Source organism: Salvelinus sp. IW2-2015, linkage group LG7 (assembly GCF_002910315.2).
Source record: "Salvelinus sp. IW2-2015 linkage group LG7, ASM291031v2, whole genome shotgun sequence".
Taxonomy (NCBI): Eukaryota; Metazoa; Chordata; class Actinopteri; order Salmoniformes; family Salmonidae; genus Salvelinus; species Salvelinus sp. IW2-2015.
The window spans coordinates 14,669,143-14,691,767 of record NC_036847.1 but is presented as its reverse complement, the minus strand read 5'-3'; the positions used below and the strand labels follow the sequence as shown (position 1 = coordinate 14,691,767).

The following is a 22,625-nucleotide window of genomic DNA, read 5'->3' as shown; positions in this document are numbered from 1 at the left end:
ATTCCTCCTGAACCAGAGCTGGTGTAACTGAGTCAGGTTTGTAGGCCTCCTTGTTCGCACACACTTTTTCAGTTCTGCCCACAAATTCCTCTAGGATTGAGGTCAGGGCTTTGTGATGGCCACTCCAATACCTTGACTTTGTTGTCCTTAACCTGTCATTTTGCCACAACTTTGGAAGTATGCTTGGGGTCATTGTCCATGTTGGAAGACCCATTTGCGACCAAGCTTTAACTTCCTGACTAATGTCTTGAGATGTTGCTTCAATATAATCCATATCATTTTCCTGCCTCATGATGCCATCTATTTTGTGAAGATCGCGTCAGAACACCTGTCATCCCTCACATGCAAGTTACAAAAGTCTACTCCTCAATCACCAACAATGAACTTGCTCGCCACTACCTCTGTTATTCCACTTTTAACAAATGAATAATTATTCACTACCTGAAAACCTACGCTCCCGGTGCAATTTCACAGGATTTAGGGATGGGTGTACTCCTCTTTAACACGTGCTTAGCAAGCGTCACCCCCTTTAACTTTTGATAATCGGCGTATCGAATTCATTAGGAGAAAGTGTTGGTCGTATTTGGTTTGGCCCACTTGCCCTTATCCTCTCCTTTAACACTAACTATTACTACTACTTAATCATTCTTCTTCCTTGCTGAGCGGCCTTTCAGATTATGTCGATATAGGACTCGTTTTACTGTGGATATAGATACTTTTGTACCGGTTTCCTCCAGCATCTTCACAAGGTCCTTTGCTGTTGTTCTGGAATTGATTGGCACTTTTCGCACCAAAGTACGTTCATCTCTAGGAGACAGAACACGTCTCCTTCCTGAGCGGTATGACGGATGCGTGGTCCCATGGTGTTTATACTTGCATATTATTGTTTGTACAGATGAACGTGGTACCTTCAGGCATTTGGAAATTGCTCTCAAGGATGAACGAGACTTGTGGAGGACTTTTGATTCTTTTGATTTTCCAATGATGTCAAGCAAAGAGGCACTGAGTTTGAAGGTGGGCCTTGAAATACATCCACAGGTACACTTCCAGTTGACTCAAATGATGTCAATTAGCCTATCAGATGCTTCTAAAGCCATGACATAATTTCTGGAATTTTACAAGCTGTTTAAAGGCACAGTCAACTTAGTGTATGTAAACTTCTGACCCACTGGAATTGTGACAGTGAATTATAAGTGAAATAATCTGTCTGTAAACAATTGTTGGAAAAATTACTTGTGTCATGCACAAAGTAGATGTCCTAACAGACTTGCCAAAACTATAGTTTGTTAACAAGAAATGTGTGGAGTGGTTGAAAAATAAGTTTTAATGCCTCCAACCTAAGTGTATGTAAACTTCAACTGTATATCCCTGATGCACTCCCAGAACTACCAGCACTGTGCACCGCCATCCTCCACCCTGCCCACCTCAGCACTGCCCCTGCTGGCTGGAGGTGAGGGGAAAGCTGGGTATATCCTCCGATGTGGCTATGGAGTACTCAACCCTGGGGGTTTGTGTTTTCAAAAGATGAACAGTAAAGCAGAAATGGAGGCACAGAGTCACGGCCGCTGTAAAAGCTGTGACTGCAGAAAAGGGGTTAACAACCATCTAGCCTCCAGATACATTTTTTTCTGGCTAAACACACCCTCTAATTTAGGGGCTCCAGCTTCCAGTAACTACGAAGTATATACTATATGAACCTGTCTCTTATACACATCTAGATGTGTATAAGAGACAGCACACACACACACACACACACACACACACACACACACACACACACACACACACACGCACGCACGCATGTACAGTCGATACACAAACACCCACACTGCTGTCTCTTATACACATCTAGATGTGTATAAGAGACAGCACACTCATACCACACACACACACACACACACACACACACACACACACACACACACACACACACACACACACACACACACGCACGCACGCATGTACAGTCGATACACAAACACCCACACTGATGTGCAAAAACGTACATACACGTGCACACAAACACACGCACGCACACACGCGCAAACACGGACAGCATTGCAGCACAGACCCCATCACTAAGATGAGGTAGACACAGAGAAAACATGTGGGGCGCTAAAACCCAAACCCTGACCACACTGCTAAATATAACAGCGACAGCATGGCCGTTAAGACAGCTGAAATATGGATTTTAAACCCTCTTCCCATCATGAGGCACGAGATTTAGAGGAATAGGAAAGTCCTTGTTAGGCAATACTGTCTAAAAATAGTAAATCAGCTTGTGTTTTTGTCTTAATGGTTTTCCTCCCAGTCTATGGCACTAATGTACCTCAGACCCTCAAACCACTGCCAGATGGCCCCTCCCTATGGCCCGCACTGTAAATTCACAACTGTTGGTGTGGGTGAGGCTTTAGCTACAGGCAGCGACAGCGCTCTCATTTTCTCCTGCATTTTTCCCCCCTGACCTGCTAATAGCTCAAATTTGCTATTTTACAAGCTCCATCAAAGGTATAATTGTGTTTCTCTGAACGGATGGGAAATAAGCCCACTGTAATTGTCTGGAGTAAAACAGCTGAAAGTGCTACAAGAAATGCTCCTAATGATTTTAGTCCAAGACTGTATCTCTAACACATGTACACACATCTATGCCTTACTGATTGGGAATAATCTTTCCTGCTAGAGAAACTTTTATTCAGAAATAAATGTTTTTTTTTTTACCTAGAGAGTGAACCTGTCTCTGAGGCCAGTGGAGAGGTCAGGAGTAGCTTAAACCTTTTTGTCAACTCATCCTGCAGCTCTGGCAACCCAGAAAGAATTCATATTAAATTAATCAAAAAAGCATTCCAAATTAAGTTAGAATGAGAAGGAAATCATTGCTTGAATACACCAATACAATAAAGGAAAGAGAATGGTTATAATACAGAGTGGGTTTCCCCTCATTTTGTTATTTCAGAACACATGACGAGACATAATTCATGACCATAGCGTCAGATATGTATGTGGCACTCAAAGCAGGAAGAAATCCTTTAAAAACCCATATTTACAAATGAGATTTGGCTTGATTTCTCCCTGCACTCTGGCTTAATGTGCATCACAGTCTCCTATTGTGATTGCTCTTCATATGCTGAATCTCACGCCAGCACGGTCCAGTGTTTGGAGCAGAAACATGGGGAGATACATATAGCATGTACAATATGTCCTGCAGTGTGCTTTAAAACTGATAAACAGTCTCCCATTACCATCACATGTGAGCTTGTCCCAAAGTCTCAAACGAGATGATTCAGAGCAGGAAATCTGTCTTGATATCCAGTCACTTTCTGGGCAGTCCACTGTCTGTAGTCCTCAGAATGTGGTGTTAGTGAACCAGAGAGAATCTAAGGTTGAGATGTGACATGTGTGAAGGAACAGCGGGCTTGTTGTGGGTGAGGTGGCAGTAGAGAGTGGTGTGAGCGGTCTAGAGGAGGCCTCCTCAGATGATGCCCTTGACAAAGCTGGTGTCCAGGTGAACAATGAGCATGCGTAAGAAGGACATCTCTTTCCGTGTGTTCTCAAAGATGATGCGCGGGTCATCCGACTGGCAGCGCAGACAGTTGGGAGCCATCACCATTGCCAGGTTGTTCACGTCCATCTTGGTCTTACTCACATTGACGGGCTGGGCAAACACCTGCAGGAGAGCGAGGGGGTGAGTTTAGGGCGAAAGTGAAGTTCAGAGACATGTATGTGGTGTTTGTTAATTGTGTTTATATTAAAACCTACAGTTATTATGTAGTTATAACTGCAAAACATACAAAGTGACAGATAAACCTGTAAAGAGAGAGAGCGATAGCGAGGGGAGACGAGAGGCCTATATGTAGGAGGGTTACCTGTAAGAAGTGTATAAAGTAGCAGAGCACCAGCCTGCTTAGCTCAGGCAGAGACTGCACCACACTGATCGCTGCCTCTGGATCCTCATAGTTACTGATGCACTGCTTATAGAAGCTCTGAGGGATGACTGGCTCCTCCAGCTCCCTGTACCACAGCTTCAGCAGAGACGCTAGAGGAGAGAGAGACACTCCCTTCAATACACAATGGTGTGCAGCTTGTACGATATACAGTAGTGTTTCCAGCCTTTACAACACATATTTGAAAAGAGGTAATAGATAGTTGCTCAAGTCAAGAAAGACATCAGCCAAGAGGAGAAATAGAGCTTGAATGACAGGGATTTTTTTTTTTTACCTGGGACGTTGGGATCGCCAAGGTTTTCTGGAATATTCCACTGATCCACCTGCAGCTTCAGTGCATTCACCTCGTCAATATCTCCAGGCACCCTGAGGGAAGAGACACAAAAGATAGAAGTATAACCGCTAGAGACTAGGAAGTAATAGCTTTATCTCCTATTTCAATATGACTGAGTACTTGTATGAGAGTATTGATATTGTTCTTGGATTGTGACATAGCCCCACTAGGTGGTGCAGCAACCCCGTTAAGCAGCCCAGGGACAACCACAGCATGACTTTAGCATGTTGCCAAGGTCTAGTCCACACATGGGGGATATGTGAACCCAGGTGGACATGGTTATGCAATACCACTTATWTATAATTAGTATGAAAGTAATTTCATATCCGCAGACATGGACATAGCAGTGCTACACGTCCGGAGGTATCTGTTACAAGGGAACTGATTGTGCCAAGAAGAAAAACCTAAGCAAAATCACAGAGCCACAAGGACAACATCAGTCATATCCCTGACACAGGGACCCATGTCGAGTAGAAATAAATAAACCCTGAAGCTAAATAAGAAAACAAAAATAAAGACAATCCTCCCATAGCATGGTTTTTAAAATAAACTGCCAGGGTAGATTTCCTGTCAATTTTCAAATCACACACCCGACAAAATGGAGATGTGACTCTTACAAAAAGGGAACTGGCTTAAAATAATAATGTGTACATTTGTTCATATCAATCTCCTGTTTGTTCTATATACAGTCCACAATCTGTCAGTCTGTGATGAGAACTTAGACAAAGAGGAACTTATACAGAGATTGTGTGCAGATAAAACACTTGCATCAAAATGTACTCCAATACAAACAGAATGGGAGAGAAAGGGGAAACTATACCTACTGTATTTACATTACACATGCAAAAAAATGTCTTTAATTACTGGATGCTGTTATCTGAAGCATGCCGGGGCAAAAGCTTTATTTGGTGGATTTTCACTCTTTGTTGTGTGAGAGGGATTTAGTCTGAATATGTATCATTTGGTAATGTCAAACATATTAATGTTTGTTTGAACTACCATCTCTCTGGATGACCACCAGTCTCAGTCTGAGCCAGACCGGGGAGGGGGGTCGTCAGAGCTGCAGACGTCTATATGGATGCCCCAGGAGAGAGTCTGAATCAGAGAGAARGGGGTGCTGTCCTCTCCTCTTCTCCACAGCACAGTCAGTGAATGATTAACGTCCCCAGGTTAACCAGATGGCTTGTTTGTTTACCAAAGCCCATAGGTCCAGAAGGGTATACTACAAAGCAGGATCAATGAGTTAACACTAACTGTTCTAATTGTTCTTACATTAGGAAGATGAGCTTGAAATGGGAATGGGCTAATCGACTCAACAACCAAAAACACATATCTAAGTTTAGCTTTCTTAATGAACCAGAAAGTCAATAGTTATTTCTGGTTGGTCATCAAAATTAGCTGACTAACTCATTGATCCTGCTTTGTAGAATACCCCTTCAAGAGATGCTGTTTTTGTTTATGTGATTTAACATAGACTCTTTCTCTTCTGATCTCAGGCTAACTTGCTCCCCTCCCGGCCAATGGGAGTCTCACACCTCGATCACACTGACAGCGTCATTGCGTTTTGGTACAGAAGTACATTCATCTCCAATGGAACACTGTGTTTGCATTGCAGCATTGCGTTGCAGAGTCAGTTGCAGGCAGAGCGTTCTGTGTGGTGGATACGTTGGATTTATCCAACTGTTTGCGTAGACGGCTTGACACAAATAGTAGCAGAAGGTGAATGTTGAACTTTTGTTGCACACATATCAAGATGATGCTGCGAACCATTTTGCGCAATGATGCTGTAGATGTGATAGAGGCTTGAGGCGGTGAGGCGGGTCCCGTAATGCTGCCTTGTCTTGGGCTGGGACAGGAGTATCAGAACAGGAGCAGCCCTGACTGTACTGCTTCTTACTGATGAAGCAAAGCCTCTGACCCAGTCTTACGCCTAGATTCAATCCGGACCATGGAAGATCCGCGATATACCTTGATTGACATTTAAAGGTAATTTCCGATTGAGCCGACATATTCAGCGTTTACCGTGAATGTGGTCTCCCCGAATGCGGGAACATTACCTTTAAAACGTGCATAGCAGATAAAACGAGATCGGATTAAATCTGTCCCTTATTCTGCATCCCATGTTTGCCACATAGGCTAAACTGTATTTACACGCCTGTCTTTCTTTACCCCCATAACATCACTTACCCCATACCTCAGAGTGATCCTCATCTGTAGAGACCGTTTCTGGTACACTATGTTTATCCATTGCCCCCTCCATCCTTCCACCCCTTCTGTCTGCCGCCCAGCCTGGTGTGCTGGTGTGACTACTCACCTGAAGATTCCCTCTGTCTGGGCCCCTCCCAGGGCCAGGACGTACTGGGACAGCTGCACCTGCACCCAGGGGAGCCTGCGCTCCGGGAACCGCTCACTCTGACGCTCCATGATCTCCTCCAGGGCACTGCCGAACAGGGAGGGGGTCACAATGGCTTTTCTCCCCTGGTCTAACTCCTCCAGGGTGGGCTTCCTTAGACCCTGTGAGAAGGAAAAAAATACATTAGAGTCTTCTGTAGACAGGACCTGACCCTAAGCACAGCTCTAGAACCACAAGTCTATTGATTAAGTTTTAAACTGGTTGAAAGCTGTCACTTGCCCATTATCTAGGTAGGCTACTTGAGGCCCACTTGGAGTCTCTCACACTACTGTAACTTCCCTACAGTAATCACAGCTGAACTGTAGGTCAGGTCCCTTGTATACAGTAGAAGGAGACACCCAGCCATGTTTAAAGCCCAGATTCCATCTCAGCAGCTCAGAGGGTTAAATATAGCCCCCAGTAAAAGTGCCTGGTCTGGGGCTGCAGTAAGGCTGCAGTGTGCCGGCTGTGGGCAAGCTGATTACAGGGTGGGACACAGCAGAGGACAGGGTGGAGGTTGGGAGACTGTTGCTGCAGTGATGGAGGGTTGGTTGGGGGGTGCGAGCTCAGACTTGAACTCCATCTTTAGCTCCACGTGTCCAGTGTGGATGGGGAGAGAGCAGATGACGGAAGGGGGGGTTAAAAGGTTGTTGTAACCCCCCACCTCAGTTTGGGTTTACAGATTAGTGCCTATTTTGCTGAGGACTCCTAAGGGCCCAGTGCGATGATTGCTAACATATGTGAGAGCTCCCAGAATGCTTCAGTCAGTGCCACGCTTCACGGCCGACACTAACCTCAGGGGCAACACTGACTCATTAAAACAATAGAAATGTTCCACTTCTCTTTGTCTGATGGGAGAGTTGGAGTCCCTATATCCCTTCAGATCATTAGAGTAGAAAACTGCAGCAGAAAGTCTGGAAATGAAACCTCAATCCAGACCAGCAGTGAGAGATGGAGCAACACCCTCTGTCCTTGTCTGACACCCCCCCCCCCCCCCCTCCCCTTTTAATAGTGCTTTAGGATGACCTTCCTACCTTTTTGACCCCAGTGACGGCGACCTTTTGCAGCTTGCGATAGCAGTACTTGGCATAAGTGCTGATTGGCAGGCCTGGAGAGAAGGGAGATGACAGACACCATTACTGACCAATCCTGAGGCGGTAATACAATCCGTTGCTGTTTTCTATCTGCCTGCATGTCAACATCCTCAGTGTTGAGGCTGTATTATTTCTATTKCACAGTGATAAAACTCCACCGACAGATCTTGTTACCAATGAATCATTAAAACCAAATCTGTCCACCGCAGAGCATTTTGGATATCAGCTCTGCATATTCCATGAGAATCCTGCCCAGCCAGCATGGAGTAATATAACCCAGCATATAGAGCTGTAGGGAACAGCTGTGCTTCAAGGTTAAAGCCACCGAGACGTCAAACACTGACCGCTTAACTATTACTAGTGCAAAGTATTACTATCACAGTTATTACTACTACTGTTATTAATGCACTATTGCACCGTGCTTCTACACCTGCATTACTAGCTGTTTGGGGTTTTAGGCTGGGTGTCTGTACAGCACTTRGAGATATTAGCTGATGTACCAAGGGCTATATAAAATAAAATTGATTGATTGATTGATATTGCCACTATTATTACTGAAACTGCATGTTTACTTGTTCCTCAATTGCTTCTATTTTTTACTGTAAATACTACTATTGTATGTCAGGCCCATATAACAATATTAAGACTGCATAGAATGAGCGACTGAGGCATTGGCCTACACATTTTGTCCTAACTGTGAGAACCAAAATGCATCTTGGCTACAGACCCTGGTAGTGAAACATCCACATGACACAGATTTATGGCAAGCAGGTGAAAGCATGTCCTCAGCAACAAAACAGCCGCAGCAGTTTTGGCCGAGGGTAGATGAGTTGCGTTTTGAGAGACTACGAGATCTTGACGCTTTAAAAAGGTTTTGTGATTATTGTCTTCTGTCATAAATCGAATGAATCACACAGAACTGACATGGTGGGAGAGGGAGGACTTTGTTCTCACCCAAGACGGAAATGAGATGGATTTCAATGCTCAGGAAAAGTAATTAAAATCACAACCCAACTTTACTGCTTCATGAAACAACAGAGAGAGAAGGGTGCAAAGATATCATAGGGTCCTCACGGAGAAATTATTTATTTATTTATTTATATTTCACCTTTATTTAACCAGGTAGGCCAGTTGAGAACAAGTTCTCATTTACAACTGCGACCTGGCCAAGATTAAGCCAAGCAGTTCGACACATACAACAACACAGAGTTACACATGGAATTAACAAACATACAGTCAATAATACAGGAGAAAAAGTCTATATACAATGTGTGCATATGAGATAAGATAAGGGAGGTAAGGCAATAAATAGGCCATGGTGGCGAAGTAATTACAATATAGCAATTAAACACTGGAATGGTAGATGTGCAGAAGATGAATGTGCAAGTAGAGATACTGGGGTGCAAAGGGGAAAATGAGTGAGGAATGAGGAAAGGAGGAGGCACATATTGGGCAGGTCCCTCCCAGAGACCAGGAGAGGGGGAGAAAGAGGAATACTATGACCAAGGGGGAACATTCATCAGCCCGACCAGGCCGTACTGTTACTACAGCACTGCATCGTTTTAGAAGAGTAGACACCAGAGTTCATACTACTGGGTCATTCACCTCAGAGCACAGCTGTGAGGCCACATGGCCAAGCAGGCCTCAACAGGGATAGTCAGAGAGGTGACGGGTCACACAGGACAAACCTGATGACCTCAGTCCAGAACAAACCCTTTCACTTCTCCACTTCTAGCCGTGTTTACAGTGTCGTCAACATGTTCAAACATAGTGGATGTAGTGCTTTGTAACAGAAACGGAGAAGGGGAAAGTTGTATACGAGTTGTTTTAAGAGATGTTCTCTTTTATCTGGCTGTAAAAACACATGTTTAATAGGCAGGGCAGTCATTTCACAAGGCCCCGTCTCTGATCTCTGACTCTGTGCTGCTGGACAGCAGGACACACACATCGCTCTGGCTCAGGACTGCTGCTGGGGCTGCTGCTAGGACTGCTGCTGGGCCTGCTGCTAGGACTGCTGCTGGGACTGCTGCTAGACTCTGCTGGACTGCTGGCTGGACTGCATGCTGAGGACTGCTGCTCTGGGGCTGCTGCTGCGACTGCTGCTAGGACTGCTGCTGAGGACTTGCTGCTGGGACTGCGTGCTAGGACTGCTGCTGGGGCTTGCTGCTGGGACTGCTGCTAGGACTGCTGCTGGACTGCTGCTGGGACTGCTGCTAGGACTGCTTGCTAGGACTGCTGCTGGGGCTGCTGCTGGACTCGTGCTAGGACTGCTGCTGGACTGCTGCTGGGACTGCTGCTAGGACTGCTGCTGGACTGCTGCGGACTGCTGCTAGGACTGCTGCTGGGACTGCTGCTAGGACTGCTGCTGGACTGCTGCTTGGGACTGCTGCTAGGACTGCTGCTGGGACTGCTGCTAGGACTGCTGCTAGGACTGCTGCTAGGACTCTGCTGGACTGCTGCTAGGACTGCTGCTAGGGACTGCTGCTGGGACTGCTGCTGGGGCTGCTGCTAGGACTTCTGCTGGGACTGCTGCTGGACTGCTGCTAGGACTCTGCTGCTGGGACTGCTGCTGGGACTGCTGCTAGACTGGCTGCTGGACTGCTGCTGGACTGCTGCTGGGACTGCCTGCTAGGACTGCTGCTGGGGACTGCTGCTGGACTGCTGCTAGGACTGCTGCTGGACTGCTGCTGGGGACTGCTGCTGAGGAGCTGCTGGGACTGCTGCTAGGACGTGCTGCCTAGGACTGCTGCTCTGGGACTGCTGCTGGGACTTGCTGCTAGGCTGCTGCTGGGAATGCTGCTGTACTGCTGCTGGGACTGCTGCTGGGACTGCTGCTAGGACTGCTGCTGGGACTGCTGCTGGGACTGCTGCTAGGACTGCTGCTGGGGATGCTGCTGGGACTGCTGCTAGGACTGTTGCTGGGWCTGCTGCTGGGARTGCTGCTAGGAATGCTGCTAGTTTTTCTTGAAATGGTGTGGAACCAACATTGATTCAACCAGTTTTTGTCCTCACTCCTCTCCTCTGCCCCTCCCAATCTTGAATGTATTTTCCTCTCCTCTGATTGTTGCTGTGGCATACTCCTCATCCTTTCTCCTTCTTCCTGATCATTCCGTCCTTCTCCTGTCTTGTGTTAGTGTTGGAATGACAAGCATGTGGGAGCGGTGGACTGATTTCCCCTCTGTGCCAGGTGATATTACTGAGGCACATAGCCCAGGCAGCGTAGAGGGCTAGCTGGTATGAACACCACTGTTAAGACCCATAGTTCTAAAAGAGAGTGTCCTGTGTTGATTTTACAAGGGCTCCCGAGTGGCACAGCGGTCTAAGGCACTGCATCTCAGTGCTAGAGGCGTCACTACAGACCCTGGTTTGATCCCGGGCTGTATCACAACCGGACGTGATCGGGAGTCCCATAGGGTAGTGCACAATTGGCCCAGCGTTGTCTGGGTTAAGGGAGGGTTTGGCCTGGGTAGGTTGTCATTGTAAAATAATAATTTGTTCTTAACTGATTTGCCTAGTTAAAACAATATGAAATAAAAAATAAACACTGCCTGGGGGGTGTAATTCCTGTATAATACCACAAGGAAAGAGATAGAGAGAGAGAAAGAGAGAGAGAGAAAGAAAGAGAGAGAGAAAGAGAGAGCTAGATGGATCTGTATGTACTGTATGTATGCATGCATAAAAGACAAAGGGAGAAATAGATGTGGGGGATGGGGGGCATCTATAAAGCAGGTGACATAAAAGAGCAACGGTCTCTTTATTACTCTGCACTAGCAGCCTGTTTGTGCCTGTGGCCTGAGCCTCAGCTTAGTGTTCAATGCTAAACAGGACAGCCAGGGCCAGAGAAAAAAAGGTAGAGAAAACCTAAAGAGAGTATTTGCATACAAATAAGTGGTGGTGCCAACCTTCAATCCACAGAGAGGAGAAGAGGCCCCATCCACCCCACTCCTATTGCCCACGCTCCCCCTTTACTGGGAGCTTCTTTCCCAGGACAGCCCACTGCTGCCACCACAATGCCTGGCTGCACAGGCCTCCCCAGCCATTGTCAGCCACACGCTCTTAAACATGCCACAGAGAAGTCGGGCACTACCTAAACAAACCTTCTACGCCCTCTTTCTCTTCTTTTGATGAAGAGCTGGATCTGAGGCCCCAAACTGCTGCCTATAACAATGCCCACTCAGCAGCCTGGGCCCGGAGAGGCAGCTGGTGAAGCCCATAAAGATGCCATCTCCCCCCCGTCAAGACATTCCTACGACCGTCCCCATCAAACCCCTCCCCCTTCATCTCTACCTGGACTCGAGCCCATATCATGGGGCCTCTGTCGTAGACTGGGGTCTGAATCACAGGAAGCTGGGTCATTTGTCCAGTGTCCCATATCTGTAAAAGAGTATGGATCACCCAACCCTCCAGTACAAACAAACAGTCTCCCACAGACAGTAGGTCCTCTGTCCTCGATGCCAACACTCCAGAGCGGATGTGGAGTATGACTAACTGGTTTCTACTGCAGTGCGGGGAGTGAGTCAACAACCATCTCAATTCTCTCCACCTCTCCCATGCGCTATAGTCTCGTTGATGATGTAGTGCAGTGAGTCGACTCTCTCTGTCACAGTACTAGTACAGCTGGTAGCAGTGCTGCGGATAACTGTGTGATGTGGTCTGGTGTCTGAGGCTGGGTCTTGGTGTGGGAGACGCGGTGCGTTTGGCCTCGGGGCAGAACGCTGCATCATGAGAGGGGCCCTAATGCTGGGACACAGCTGTGAGGAGCCATCTGATTGGTCAAATMAATCCTCAGAATCAAACAACATGAGCAGGAATGTCATGACACACAGAGAGCTGGGGTGAGTCAGAGTACGTCYCTGACTGACCATGCAGAGAGTGCTGCTAGCTGTAGAACAATTACACGGGCACAATGAAAGTAGCAGTGGTCTGTAGTAGGAAGCACACTCACCCAACAGCTTCTTTATAACAAACAGCTACTGTTTACTTATACTTCTGCTACAGTTGAAGTCAGAAGTTTACATACACCTTAGCCAAATACATTTAAACTCAGTTGTTCATAATTCCTGACATTTAATCCGAATAAAAATGACCTGTCTTACGTCAGTTAGGATCACCACTTTATTTTAAGAATGTGAAATGTCAGAATAATAGTAGAGAAAATTATTTATTTCAGCTTTTATTTCTTTCATCACATTCCCAGTGGGTCAGAAGTTTACATACACTCAATTAGTATTTGGTAGCATTGCCTTTACATTTTTGAACTTGGGTCAAATGTTTTGGGTAGCCTTCCACAAGCTTCCCACAATAAGTTGGGTGAATTAGGCCCATTCCTCCTGACAGAGCTGGTGTAACCGAGTCAGGTTTGTAGGCCTCCTTGCTCGCACATGCTTTTTCAGTTCTGCCCACAAATTTTCTATAGGATTGAGGTCAGGGCTTTGTGATGGACACTCCAATACCTTGACTTTGTTGTCCTTAAGCCATTTTYCCACAACTTTGGAAGTATGCTTGGGATCAAATGGAAGACCCATTTGCGACCAAGCTTCAACTTCCTGACTCAGATGTCTTGTGATGTTGCTTCAATATATCCACATAATTATCCTGCCTCATGATGCCATCTATTTTGTGAAGTGCACCAGTCCCTCCTGCAGCAAAGCACACCCACAACATGCTGCTGCCACCCCAGTGCTTCATGGTTGGGATGGTGTTCTTCGGCTTGCAAGCATCTACCCTTTCCCTCCCAAACATAACGATGGTCATTATGGCCAAACAGTTATATTTTTGTTTCATCAGACCAGAGGACATTTCTACAAAAAGTACGATCTTTGTCCCCATGTGCAGTTGCAAACCGTAGTCTGGCTCTTTTTATGGCGGTTTTGGAGCAGTGGCTTCTTCCTTGCTGAGCGGCCRTTCAGGTTATGTCGATATAGGACTCGTTTTACTGTGGATATAGACACTTTTGTACCMGTTTCCTCCAGCATCTTCACAAGGTCCTTTGCTGTTGTTCTGGAATTGATTGGCATTTTTCGCACCAAAGTACGTTCATCTCTAGGAGACAGAATGCGTCTCCTTCCTGAGCGGTATGACGGATGCGTGMTCCCATGGTGTTTATACTTGCATATTATTGTTTGTACAGATGAACGTGGTACCTTCAGGCGTTTGGAAATTGTGGAGGTCTACAATTTTTTTCCGGAGGTCTTGGCTGATTTCTTTTGATTTTCCCATGATGTCAAGCAAAGAGGCACTGAGTTTGAAGGTAGGCCTTGAAATACATCCACAGGTACACRTCCAATTGACTGAAATGATGTCAATTAGCCTATCAGAAGCTTATAAAGCCATGACATCATTTTCTGGAATTTTCCAAGCTGTTTAAAGGCAACGTCAATTTAGTATATGTAAACTTCTAACCCACTGGAATTGTGACAGTGAATTATAAGTGAAATAATCTGTCTGTAAACAATTGTTGGAAAAACTACTTGTGTCGTGCACAAAGTAGATGTCCTTACCGACTTGCCAAAACTATAGTTTGTTAACAAGAAATTTGTGGAGTGGTTGAAAAACGAGTTTTAATGACTCCAACCTAAGGGTATGTAAACTTCCGACTTCAACTGTATATGTGAGAATATTTCCTATAGGTAGGTGGTGTCTCTGCTCGCTCTAAAGAGAGCTATCCTCAGCCAAGGCCAAGACAGCGTCACTAATGTTCTGTAGGCCAGAGGGTTAGGAGACAGGGCCAGGGAGGACGACTGGCAGCGTGTGCTAGCCAGCTCAGCTGGGCAACAGAGATACAGCACAGAGGGAAACAGGACGCCCTGGCGCTTGGATCTCAAGGCTCCTTTGTGTGGTTTGTGTGCTACTCTCATTTAAAAAGCGTTGTGCTGATGCAAATGTGTGCAATACCTTCAACAATCAATCTCATATAGAAACAGAGCTAGTTAATCTCTCATGTGAGTGTGTCTGTTCTAAGAGGGTGACACTGTGGGGTTAATCCTCCCGCTCAATTTTTCTCCTGTGTGAATGAACAAGTGTTGCCGTAGTGAAACTCACCCTCCTCTTCTTCCTCCTCATTGTTCTGCTTCCTCTTCTTCCGGGACTTTGAATTCTTCTTGTTCTTCATGTCCTGTTGTTCCATAATGTGCTGCATGACTGTAAGTGGCAAACACGGCGGAAAGTGAAAACGTTATTTGATTAAAGATTTATCGCAATAACTCTTCTTCGTGTGTAGATCTGAAAAACAGATGATGGTGTTTTGTGCTGGGCTCTCTCAACTTTAACCTTACTCCCCCTCCTTTTTMWWRTTTTTTTCTCACTTTTCCAYTGCTGCATCCTGTTTGATCTGGCCTGAATCCCAGATAATAATAGCTGGAAAACCAATATCAACTGGCTGTTTTGACCACACGGGAATACCGGAAACATAAACACACCTCTGGATGCACCCTAGTCTAATCAAACAAATCGAATTTACCCCCAAAACACCAAAAAATCCGCAGCTACAGGAAACAATAAACAACCTTCACCAACCCACAACCAATGGTAAACACAGAAAAACATTCATAGATTTATATAAATAGGAAAAAAAACATTTTATCAATAGAAGCGGTGTTGCCACTCACTCTTCTTGTCGTTGGAGGGCTCCAGATGTCTCTGAATGTACCCCTCCAGGTAGCGTCTGAACTTGGGCGAGGGGGAGAAGAAGGCCAGGCTGATGGCCATGAGTTCCCAGCCAGCCTCCAGGCTCCTCAGGTTCAGGTTGTCAGTGGTCTGTCTGACCAGCTGGACGTACAACTCGTCCCTCAGGCCCTGCATGCCCCAGCACTTAGTGACCACCAGCAGGGCAGCGTGACGGCGCTCCAGCCGGGCTGGGCGGTCCCCCATGTAGGCCTGGGCTAGTTTGAACATCTCACAGGCTTCCTTCTTGACGGTGCGGTCGCTGGTGATCAGCATGGGCTTCTTAATGGAGCCCCGGTTCCAGGAGAGCATGTTGGCGATGGAGACGCGGCGGCGGAACAGGCCCTGGGTGTGCTGGTTCAGGTTCTTACTGGCCCAGTCCACCATGTTGGRGTCTGGAGGAGGTTTGCAGAGCGTGGTGTAAGGGTACTGGTAACCCACACCTCCTTTTCCACCTCCCCCACCTTCTCCTCTGTCTCCAGTCACGATAACTCTATGGGGGGATCCCCGGGTGCCCCCGTGACCATTACCTCCCCCGTGTGATGAGGACTCCGACTGGGCCTTGGATTCCAGTGTTCCTGCCTGGAGAAGAAAACAGAGGGAGGGAGGGAGAGGAAGATTCAAGGCATAGACAAACGCTACAGCTGGAATCCTATGTGAATTACTGTTTGTTGATGGTATGTGTCTGATGCTGCAAAGGTTTATAGAGCATGTGCATTATGGTGGTGTGTGCGTGTGTGTGTGTGTGTGTGTGTGCGCGTGCGTACTGTAGGATCCGTTTACTCATTCCCCCTCAGAGTAAAACCTGGAATCACTCACACAGATCCCACTCCAGAAATAGGTGACCCAATATGGAAATCGCATCAAAATGCGTACGGTAACATAACATCCATCCCCCACTCTCTGTATCCTTCTCCTGTCTGCTTCCCTTCCCTCACGCCACAACACTTCCACTGCCACTGGGCCTTTAACAAATACAAATTAAACTACTTTCACTAATCTAATAATATGATATCAATTTGTCCACTTTATGCAATGAATCATATCAAATCCCCAATGGCTACCATGGTTCTCCCTCTCTGGAACATCCAGTTAATTCAAACCCAATCATAACAATAGTGAGTCTGCCTCTGAACCAACACTAATGTGTCACCAAAGTCTTCTTCAGACTCAATTACACGGCCTAAAGAAGAACAAACTGTAATAACCAACAATAACCTTGACATATGGGCTTTACATTCATATCCATCATATGATGTCATATTTACAATGTAATACCACACTATAGCAGAAGTCTGACAGATCTGTTAAACAGATACCAGGGGTTTCATTAATGTTCTGGCAGAGCTGTTTGGGTAGGGTCTAGGGATGGTACCCCCATTTTACAGACCCTAACAGACATACGTCCCTACGTAGTACGGCCTTCATAATGTGGTCGTATTAAAAACAAAAGCAGCATTAGAATGTTTTCAGCGGTGCAGTAAACTATGCAGAATGGTGATATGAATCATGTGGGCTGTCGGTCAGCAGTATAACTGGTATATTTTTCCATAGCCCAGGTCCAAAGCTTTCCAACCCTAACCCCCTCAGCAGGTCTGGAGCTCCTCTACGACCCGCTAACGCCAACACAGCCMTTCTCCAAACCCACATCATTTGTATTAATCGCACAGTATAAAACACGGCCATGGAGGTACCAGTCACAAATAAGTCTAAGCTGAAAACAGAGGTCTTAGTGGCCAATGCTGAATTTCCATGATGTAACCGTATCGAAGTGGCTGGTTAAACAGGCTCAGATGAAGATAAAAAAGGGGTTGTGTAAGGCTTGTTAGCTGGGTAATTAAGCGTGAGGGAGGCCTGAGGGAATTACTGGGTGCCAAACCATTAGTTCTCGGAGGGGACACAAGATTAAGACTTTCTGGCTTTGGCCACGCAACATTGGCCTTAACCTCTCTCTCTCTCTCCTCCCCCCGTCTTTATTTGCCAACAATCCATTCCCTTTAACTCAAATGGCTGCATCTGCTGCCTGTCACAGGTATTCATAGTGCTTTGAGATCCATCAATCCCTTCTTCCTCTCTCTTTCCATCTCTCATGTAATTCCTCTTCCTCTCCCTCATTTAGTCCACTACCTCTCACTCTCATTTCCTCTGCCTCTGTTTGCCCCAGATGGCTCTCAGTGCCTAGTCTTCCTGGTCAGTGTGTGTGTGTGGTGTGATAGTCTGTGATTGGGTTTAGCAGTGTCCTGTGTGGTGTGACGGGGCTCAGCAGTGTCCTGTGTGGTGTGACAGGGCTCAGCAGTGTCCTGGGCATCACAATGTCCTCTCCCAGACAAGGTTGCAGATAACAGGGCAAGACACTGCTCCTCAGGCACATTTAGGGTCAGGGCAAGCAGGGGTACATTCAAACCAGGCACAGCTAGCCAGGGACAGTGGCAAACACTCACAAGTTACACAAACAAGAGAGAGTTTGGCCTAACTTGTTTGGACAGGTTCCCAAAGCTCCAGAAATTAGGACGCCCAGTCTTAACGCCACATTTCCCACAAATTGTGTTCAAATAAATCCTGGTTAATTGTGTTAGTTTTTACATTAGTGTTTGACAAAATAACCACTATTACAGACCAATCCTGCTAATTACMGATGTCGGGTTATTTAGGACCCCCTTCATTTTTCCATTCCCGACCGGCATTCTTCCTGGAGGCCTTCGGGAGAGTACTTTCCATGGGGGTTAAGTCAGGCTCCATATACTACAGTGAATGATATGGRTTCTGTGGGCTTGAACCACATTTCAGTAAGGCCAATGCAACCGACATGCATACAGCCTCAGCCCCAGTCTCCCTGTACAGRATAGGCTGCCTCTGCCAAGTTACTCTCCCACACACCTGACAACAAACAGTGAAACACGCATATGTTATTTCTACATGAGTGTGTGTTCATCTGCATAACGTAGGAGTTTCATATAGGAGCCCATTGGAGCACTTGGTACATGCACACATCCATAAGACAAACCTGCTTTCAGCTCYGAGGATCTGAGGCCATTCAAGATGGCCATCGCTTTCAGTTTTGACAGTCAGTAACTTATCCTCTCACTGGAGACTTACTATACCAAGACGTAAGTATACATACCCAGTAAAAGTGTACAAGYCGAGTCTACAACTCAGAAGTGCCTACAGTATTGTAAATCATGAATGTAAGTGATRCCATTTCTAGGCATGATATTATCCCCAGTGAACCAGAGCAATGAGCCATAAATCTAGGACTCTGGTGCCTTTGTAGTGGTTGCTGGGCTGGGCTGTATCCACACTAATTACTCTGTTCCTCCCAGCCAGTAACCAGCCTGGTGGAGAGTGGGACTGCCTGGACCTTCTCCCCAATGCTTATTGTCTGAGAAAAAAATAAACGCTTCCCCTCGAAAACGAGGGATTGYCTTCATTTCGGCTGCCAGAAACTTTTTACCCCCTTTATGCAATAAAAATAGTCCTGGAATGAAACCAACAATTCTAATAAGGTCGTCCAGATCGAGTATAAAAAATTAAATGAAAAATTGAGTAAGGGCGCGTTTTATTGAACAGAGCAGAGTTTAGAGTATGTACCAGTTGTGGAGTGATGTGGCCCAGCTGGGATAGCGGATGGATGAATGGGGTTGGAGCTAGCATGACCCCCGCTAAGCGCTAGTGTGGGAAAATAAGTCTCAAATACTCAGCTTGAATGAGTCACCAACAACACACTGCTGACAAACAGAGGCAGTTAACCTCCATCCCACCGCCTACAGTAACAGTACTGCTCTGATTAATGCTCTGAAGCAAAGATACACAGTCCCCAAGCCCAGCGCAACACAACACACACTGCAGCCAGGATAAGATCTGTGTTTTGTTTCCCACTCTCTGTGTCATCTCCTCTATCTTACCGTATCTGGTATACACTCTTCCCATCTCTTCCTTCTACCTGGGTGGTTGGTGGCCATTCTTTTCACTGAACTGCATGATACCATCTCGCCATACACACACACACACACACACACACATTTTACACCAGTGATGGTCCTCCGGTCTAGTCTGGTGGATGCAGGCAGGGTACGTTGTTTGGTACTCACCACTTTCCACTCTGCAGGGTGACCTAGTTTCTGCCGTGTTCAGTAACGATCACGATCCCACTGTTCAGTGTTTCTGTCCCCGTACTGTTTCCCATCTCACTCGTCATCTCTCTGACTCACTGACCGAGCAAAACATGATCCTGAAGCACTTCACTGGCATGAGACCCTGCAAGTCTATCACTGACTCACCTGAGAGATGCTGAGAGCAGAAAGTAATCTCTATCTCTGTATCTCTCTTTTCCTCTGCCTCTCTATATCTCTCTATGTCTTCTTCTCTCGTTCCCTCTTCAGGAGAGCTTCTCCAGGCATGCAGTGTTTCCTTGGTGGAGGTGACTAAGCCACCTTATGGATGGCTCTTTGTGTGGGGGAGCGGAGCGCTCAGCCACCCCCATCAAAGCTCCTTTATTTTTCCTGTCTACCGCAAATGTGTAATCAGCCTGGGTGAGTCCTTGCTCTCTCTTTTTAGTTTGTACATACAGGCTGTGCTGTTCAGAGTCACTGCYGAAGAGCGGGCCTACAAGTTATGGGGGTGGATGTGGTTTGAGTTGATAAAGCCTTTGACAAAAACAACTCTCTGCCTATGTAACCAGGCACACTGAGAAACTAGGCTAACCCAAATGAAAACACACACGCACACTGCGAAGCGTGGGTTGGCTCATAACCCACAGTCCCCTGCGGTCATATCCGCAGGGCGGACAGGATTAGGGTCATTAAATATTGTGTGGCTGAAGGGCGGGTTGAATAAAGAGAAAATAATACCTTAACAAAAATCCATAAATGTATAAAAAATTATAAATGTATCATTCTTGTGCAATTTATATCTATAGGCTACATTCAGGTATTTAGGCTATCTGGCATTAGTGCACAAGCCTAAGCTTTAAGGCCTAACTTTACGCACGCCAAACAGCCTACACGCCAATCTCCAAATGCTTTTGGAAACGTACTGAAAAGTTAACATCCACCCAAGGAGGACAATGTCAGAAGGACAATGTCAGAGTTGAATTCAATAAGAGAAAAGCTGCAACAAGGAGAGTTGAAAATAAAGAGAAGGGAGGCCAGAACTGTAATGTTTGGGTAAGATGTGGTGAAGTGGTAGAAGAGGATGAAAGCAGTACCAGCTACAGTATGTTATGTGTGATGATTGTGAGGCGATGYGGACTTCAAATAGGCCTATGGCACGTCAAGGGAACTGTAGCCTGCTGTTCAGATGAGTTAAATAGAAACTGTAGATCTATAGCCATCTTACATAGCCTTCATATTACCTCCTGCTGAATCAAGCATTTCTTGKTGTAAAATGATATGTCTAATGTAGTCAACATTTTTACTATGGAACAGGAGTGGAGAAATATGATTTCTTTCTTTCAGTATCTTGAGAGAATACGAATGTGCAGTTCGATGCTGTCTGTTAAGGGGCTGCTATCTTTATCAGCGTCATAAAAGCTGAATCTGATAATATTTCAACCACATAAAATATGCATCTAAGCCAAACTGAAATCTTATCAGAAACATGATGGGTTGTTTTCACATCTTTTTATTTTCTTACACCCATCAAACTGATGTCATTTGGACATTTTGCACAGAAAATATATACATATCTATATATWTTTTTTGGTTGAGTTATTGTATTTTATTCTCACTCCCTAAACGTCTTTGCTCCGCGGAAGAAGCAGCGATGACAGAGAACTTCACCAATGTCATCATCATTCTATTGATTTATGACATTATTCTGTTCAGRAAGGGTTTATTCAGTCTTCTAGGGCATCATATAATGACAAAAGAGAAGCTACATGTATCTAATTATAGACAAGTTGACTAACAAATAGCCTACCAAAATGTCGGGAATTATAAGCAGAAACATATCTAAATCAGGCAGASAAATCCTCCACCCCCGTCCCAAAAAATGTCAACTGTCTCCGACTGTAGTCTAAAACGCATGTTCTATATTAGAGTGTTATAGGGTCAGCTATGGGCCTCAGATGTTCACTTCATCACATATAGCCGTCGTTTGTGGATGGGTTATTAGTAATTGTGGGCTGGTGCAGGTGAACCAACAGCTGACCTGCACACGCACGCACGCACGCACGCATGGGTCGCACGCACGCAACGCACGCAACGCACACAACAACACACACACACACACACACACACACACACCCACACAGCAGGCTTTTTACTGTACTTGTGAAAATCCAATTTTCCCTAACCCTAACTCCTAAACTAACCTCTAACCGAATTCTAACCCTAAAGCTAACCCCTAACCCGAATTCTAACCCTAACGCTACCCCTAAGCCTAAAATAAACTTTTTTGTTCTGTAAACCAGCTAAACGTCTTCACTTGTCATTGTCAGAATTCTCTTTGATTTACTATACACACTCTGCACACTGCATCAACGTTAAGTCATTTGTTTTCACAGGGAAAAGACAGATAAAACGTGATTAAAAAACAACCCCAATGTGGGTTGAGGAGCTCCGATGCAAAGCCCTTTTCCTGGATGGAACACAGACTTTGGCAACAGGAAACTGAGAGGCGAGCAGCTTTCTTCTGCATTGTTCCTAGGGGACAGGATGTCCGACAGTGGCCATTATTTTCTCCTGAAGGTTGAGGGCAAGAGGGAGGTGAATCCCAGAGAGAAACGACAGGGAGACACAGAGACGACTGCTGCTCAACACACCTTCCCTCACAATCGCCTACACACTTGCACATCTCCAACACAACATGGGAAGAGCAAGTGTTGTTCCATAGAACTGCCTATAACGCTAACAAGGCCAAGGGGAGAGCTTTATTTTGTTAGCGAGAGAGAAGAGAGAGGAGAGAGAGAGAGAGAGAGAGAGAGAGAGAGAGAGAGAGGAGAGAGAGGAAGAGAGAGAGAGAGAGAGAGATGAGAGAGAGAGAGAGAGAGAGAGAGAGGAGAGAGAGAGAGAGAGAGAGAGAGAGAGAGAGAGAGAGAGAGGGAGAGAGGAGGGGGGGAGAGAGAGAGAGGAGAGAGCCGAGATAGATAAGGGGGAAGCAGTAGATAAAGAGAAGCGAGATAGAGAGAGATAGAGAGATAGATAAAGAGGAGATAGAGAGATAGATAGAGTGAATGTGAGAAAAATAGATAGTTACCGCGAATA

General features: G+C 45.9%; 2 protein-coding genes across 2 annotated transcripts in view; both read right to left on the bottom strand.

Moving 5' to 3' along the window:
• Window positions 1-1,879: 1,879 nt before the first annotated feature.
• Window positions 1,880-22,625, bottom strand: part of arhgap46b (Rho GTPase activating protein 46b) — a 90,021-nt gene continuing 69,275 nt past the window's right edge. Inside the window, exons 4-10 of the mRNA XM_023991091.2 lie at window positions 15,369-16,005; window positions 14,803-14,901; window positions 7,702-7,775; window positions 6,590-6,789; window positions 4,216-4,307; window positions 3,864-4,033; window positions 1,880-3,664 (exon numbers count right to left, since the gene is read on the bottom strand). Of these exons, the coding sequence (XP_023846859.1) occupies window positions 3,470-3,664; window positions 3,864-4,033; window positions 4,216-4,307; window positions 6,590-6,789; window positions 7,702-7,775; window positions 14,803-14,901; window positions 15,369-16,005 (1,467 nt within the window). The 3' untranslated portion in view covers window positions 1,880-3,469. The remainder of the gene's footprint in view (window positions 3,665-3,863; window positions 4,034-4,215; window positions 4,308-6,589; window positions 6,790-7,701; window positions 7,776-14,802; window positions 14,902-15,368; window positions 16,006-22,625) is intronic.
• Window positions 9,791-11,658, bottom strand: LOC139028056 (uncharacterized). Its single transcript, XM_070444607.1, has 2 exons — window positions 10,562-11,658; window positions 9,791-10,057 (listed from the first exon to the last, which is right to left on the bottom strand). Exons 1-2 carry the CDS (start codon window positions 10,844-10,846, stop codon window positions 9,791-9,793), a joined length of 552 nt encoding a protein of 183 aa, XP_070300708.1. The 5' UTR covers window positions 10,847-11,658.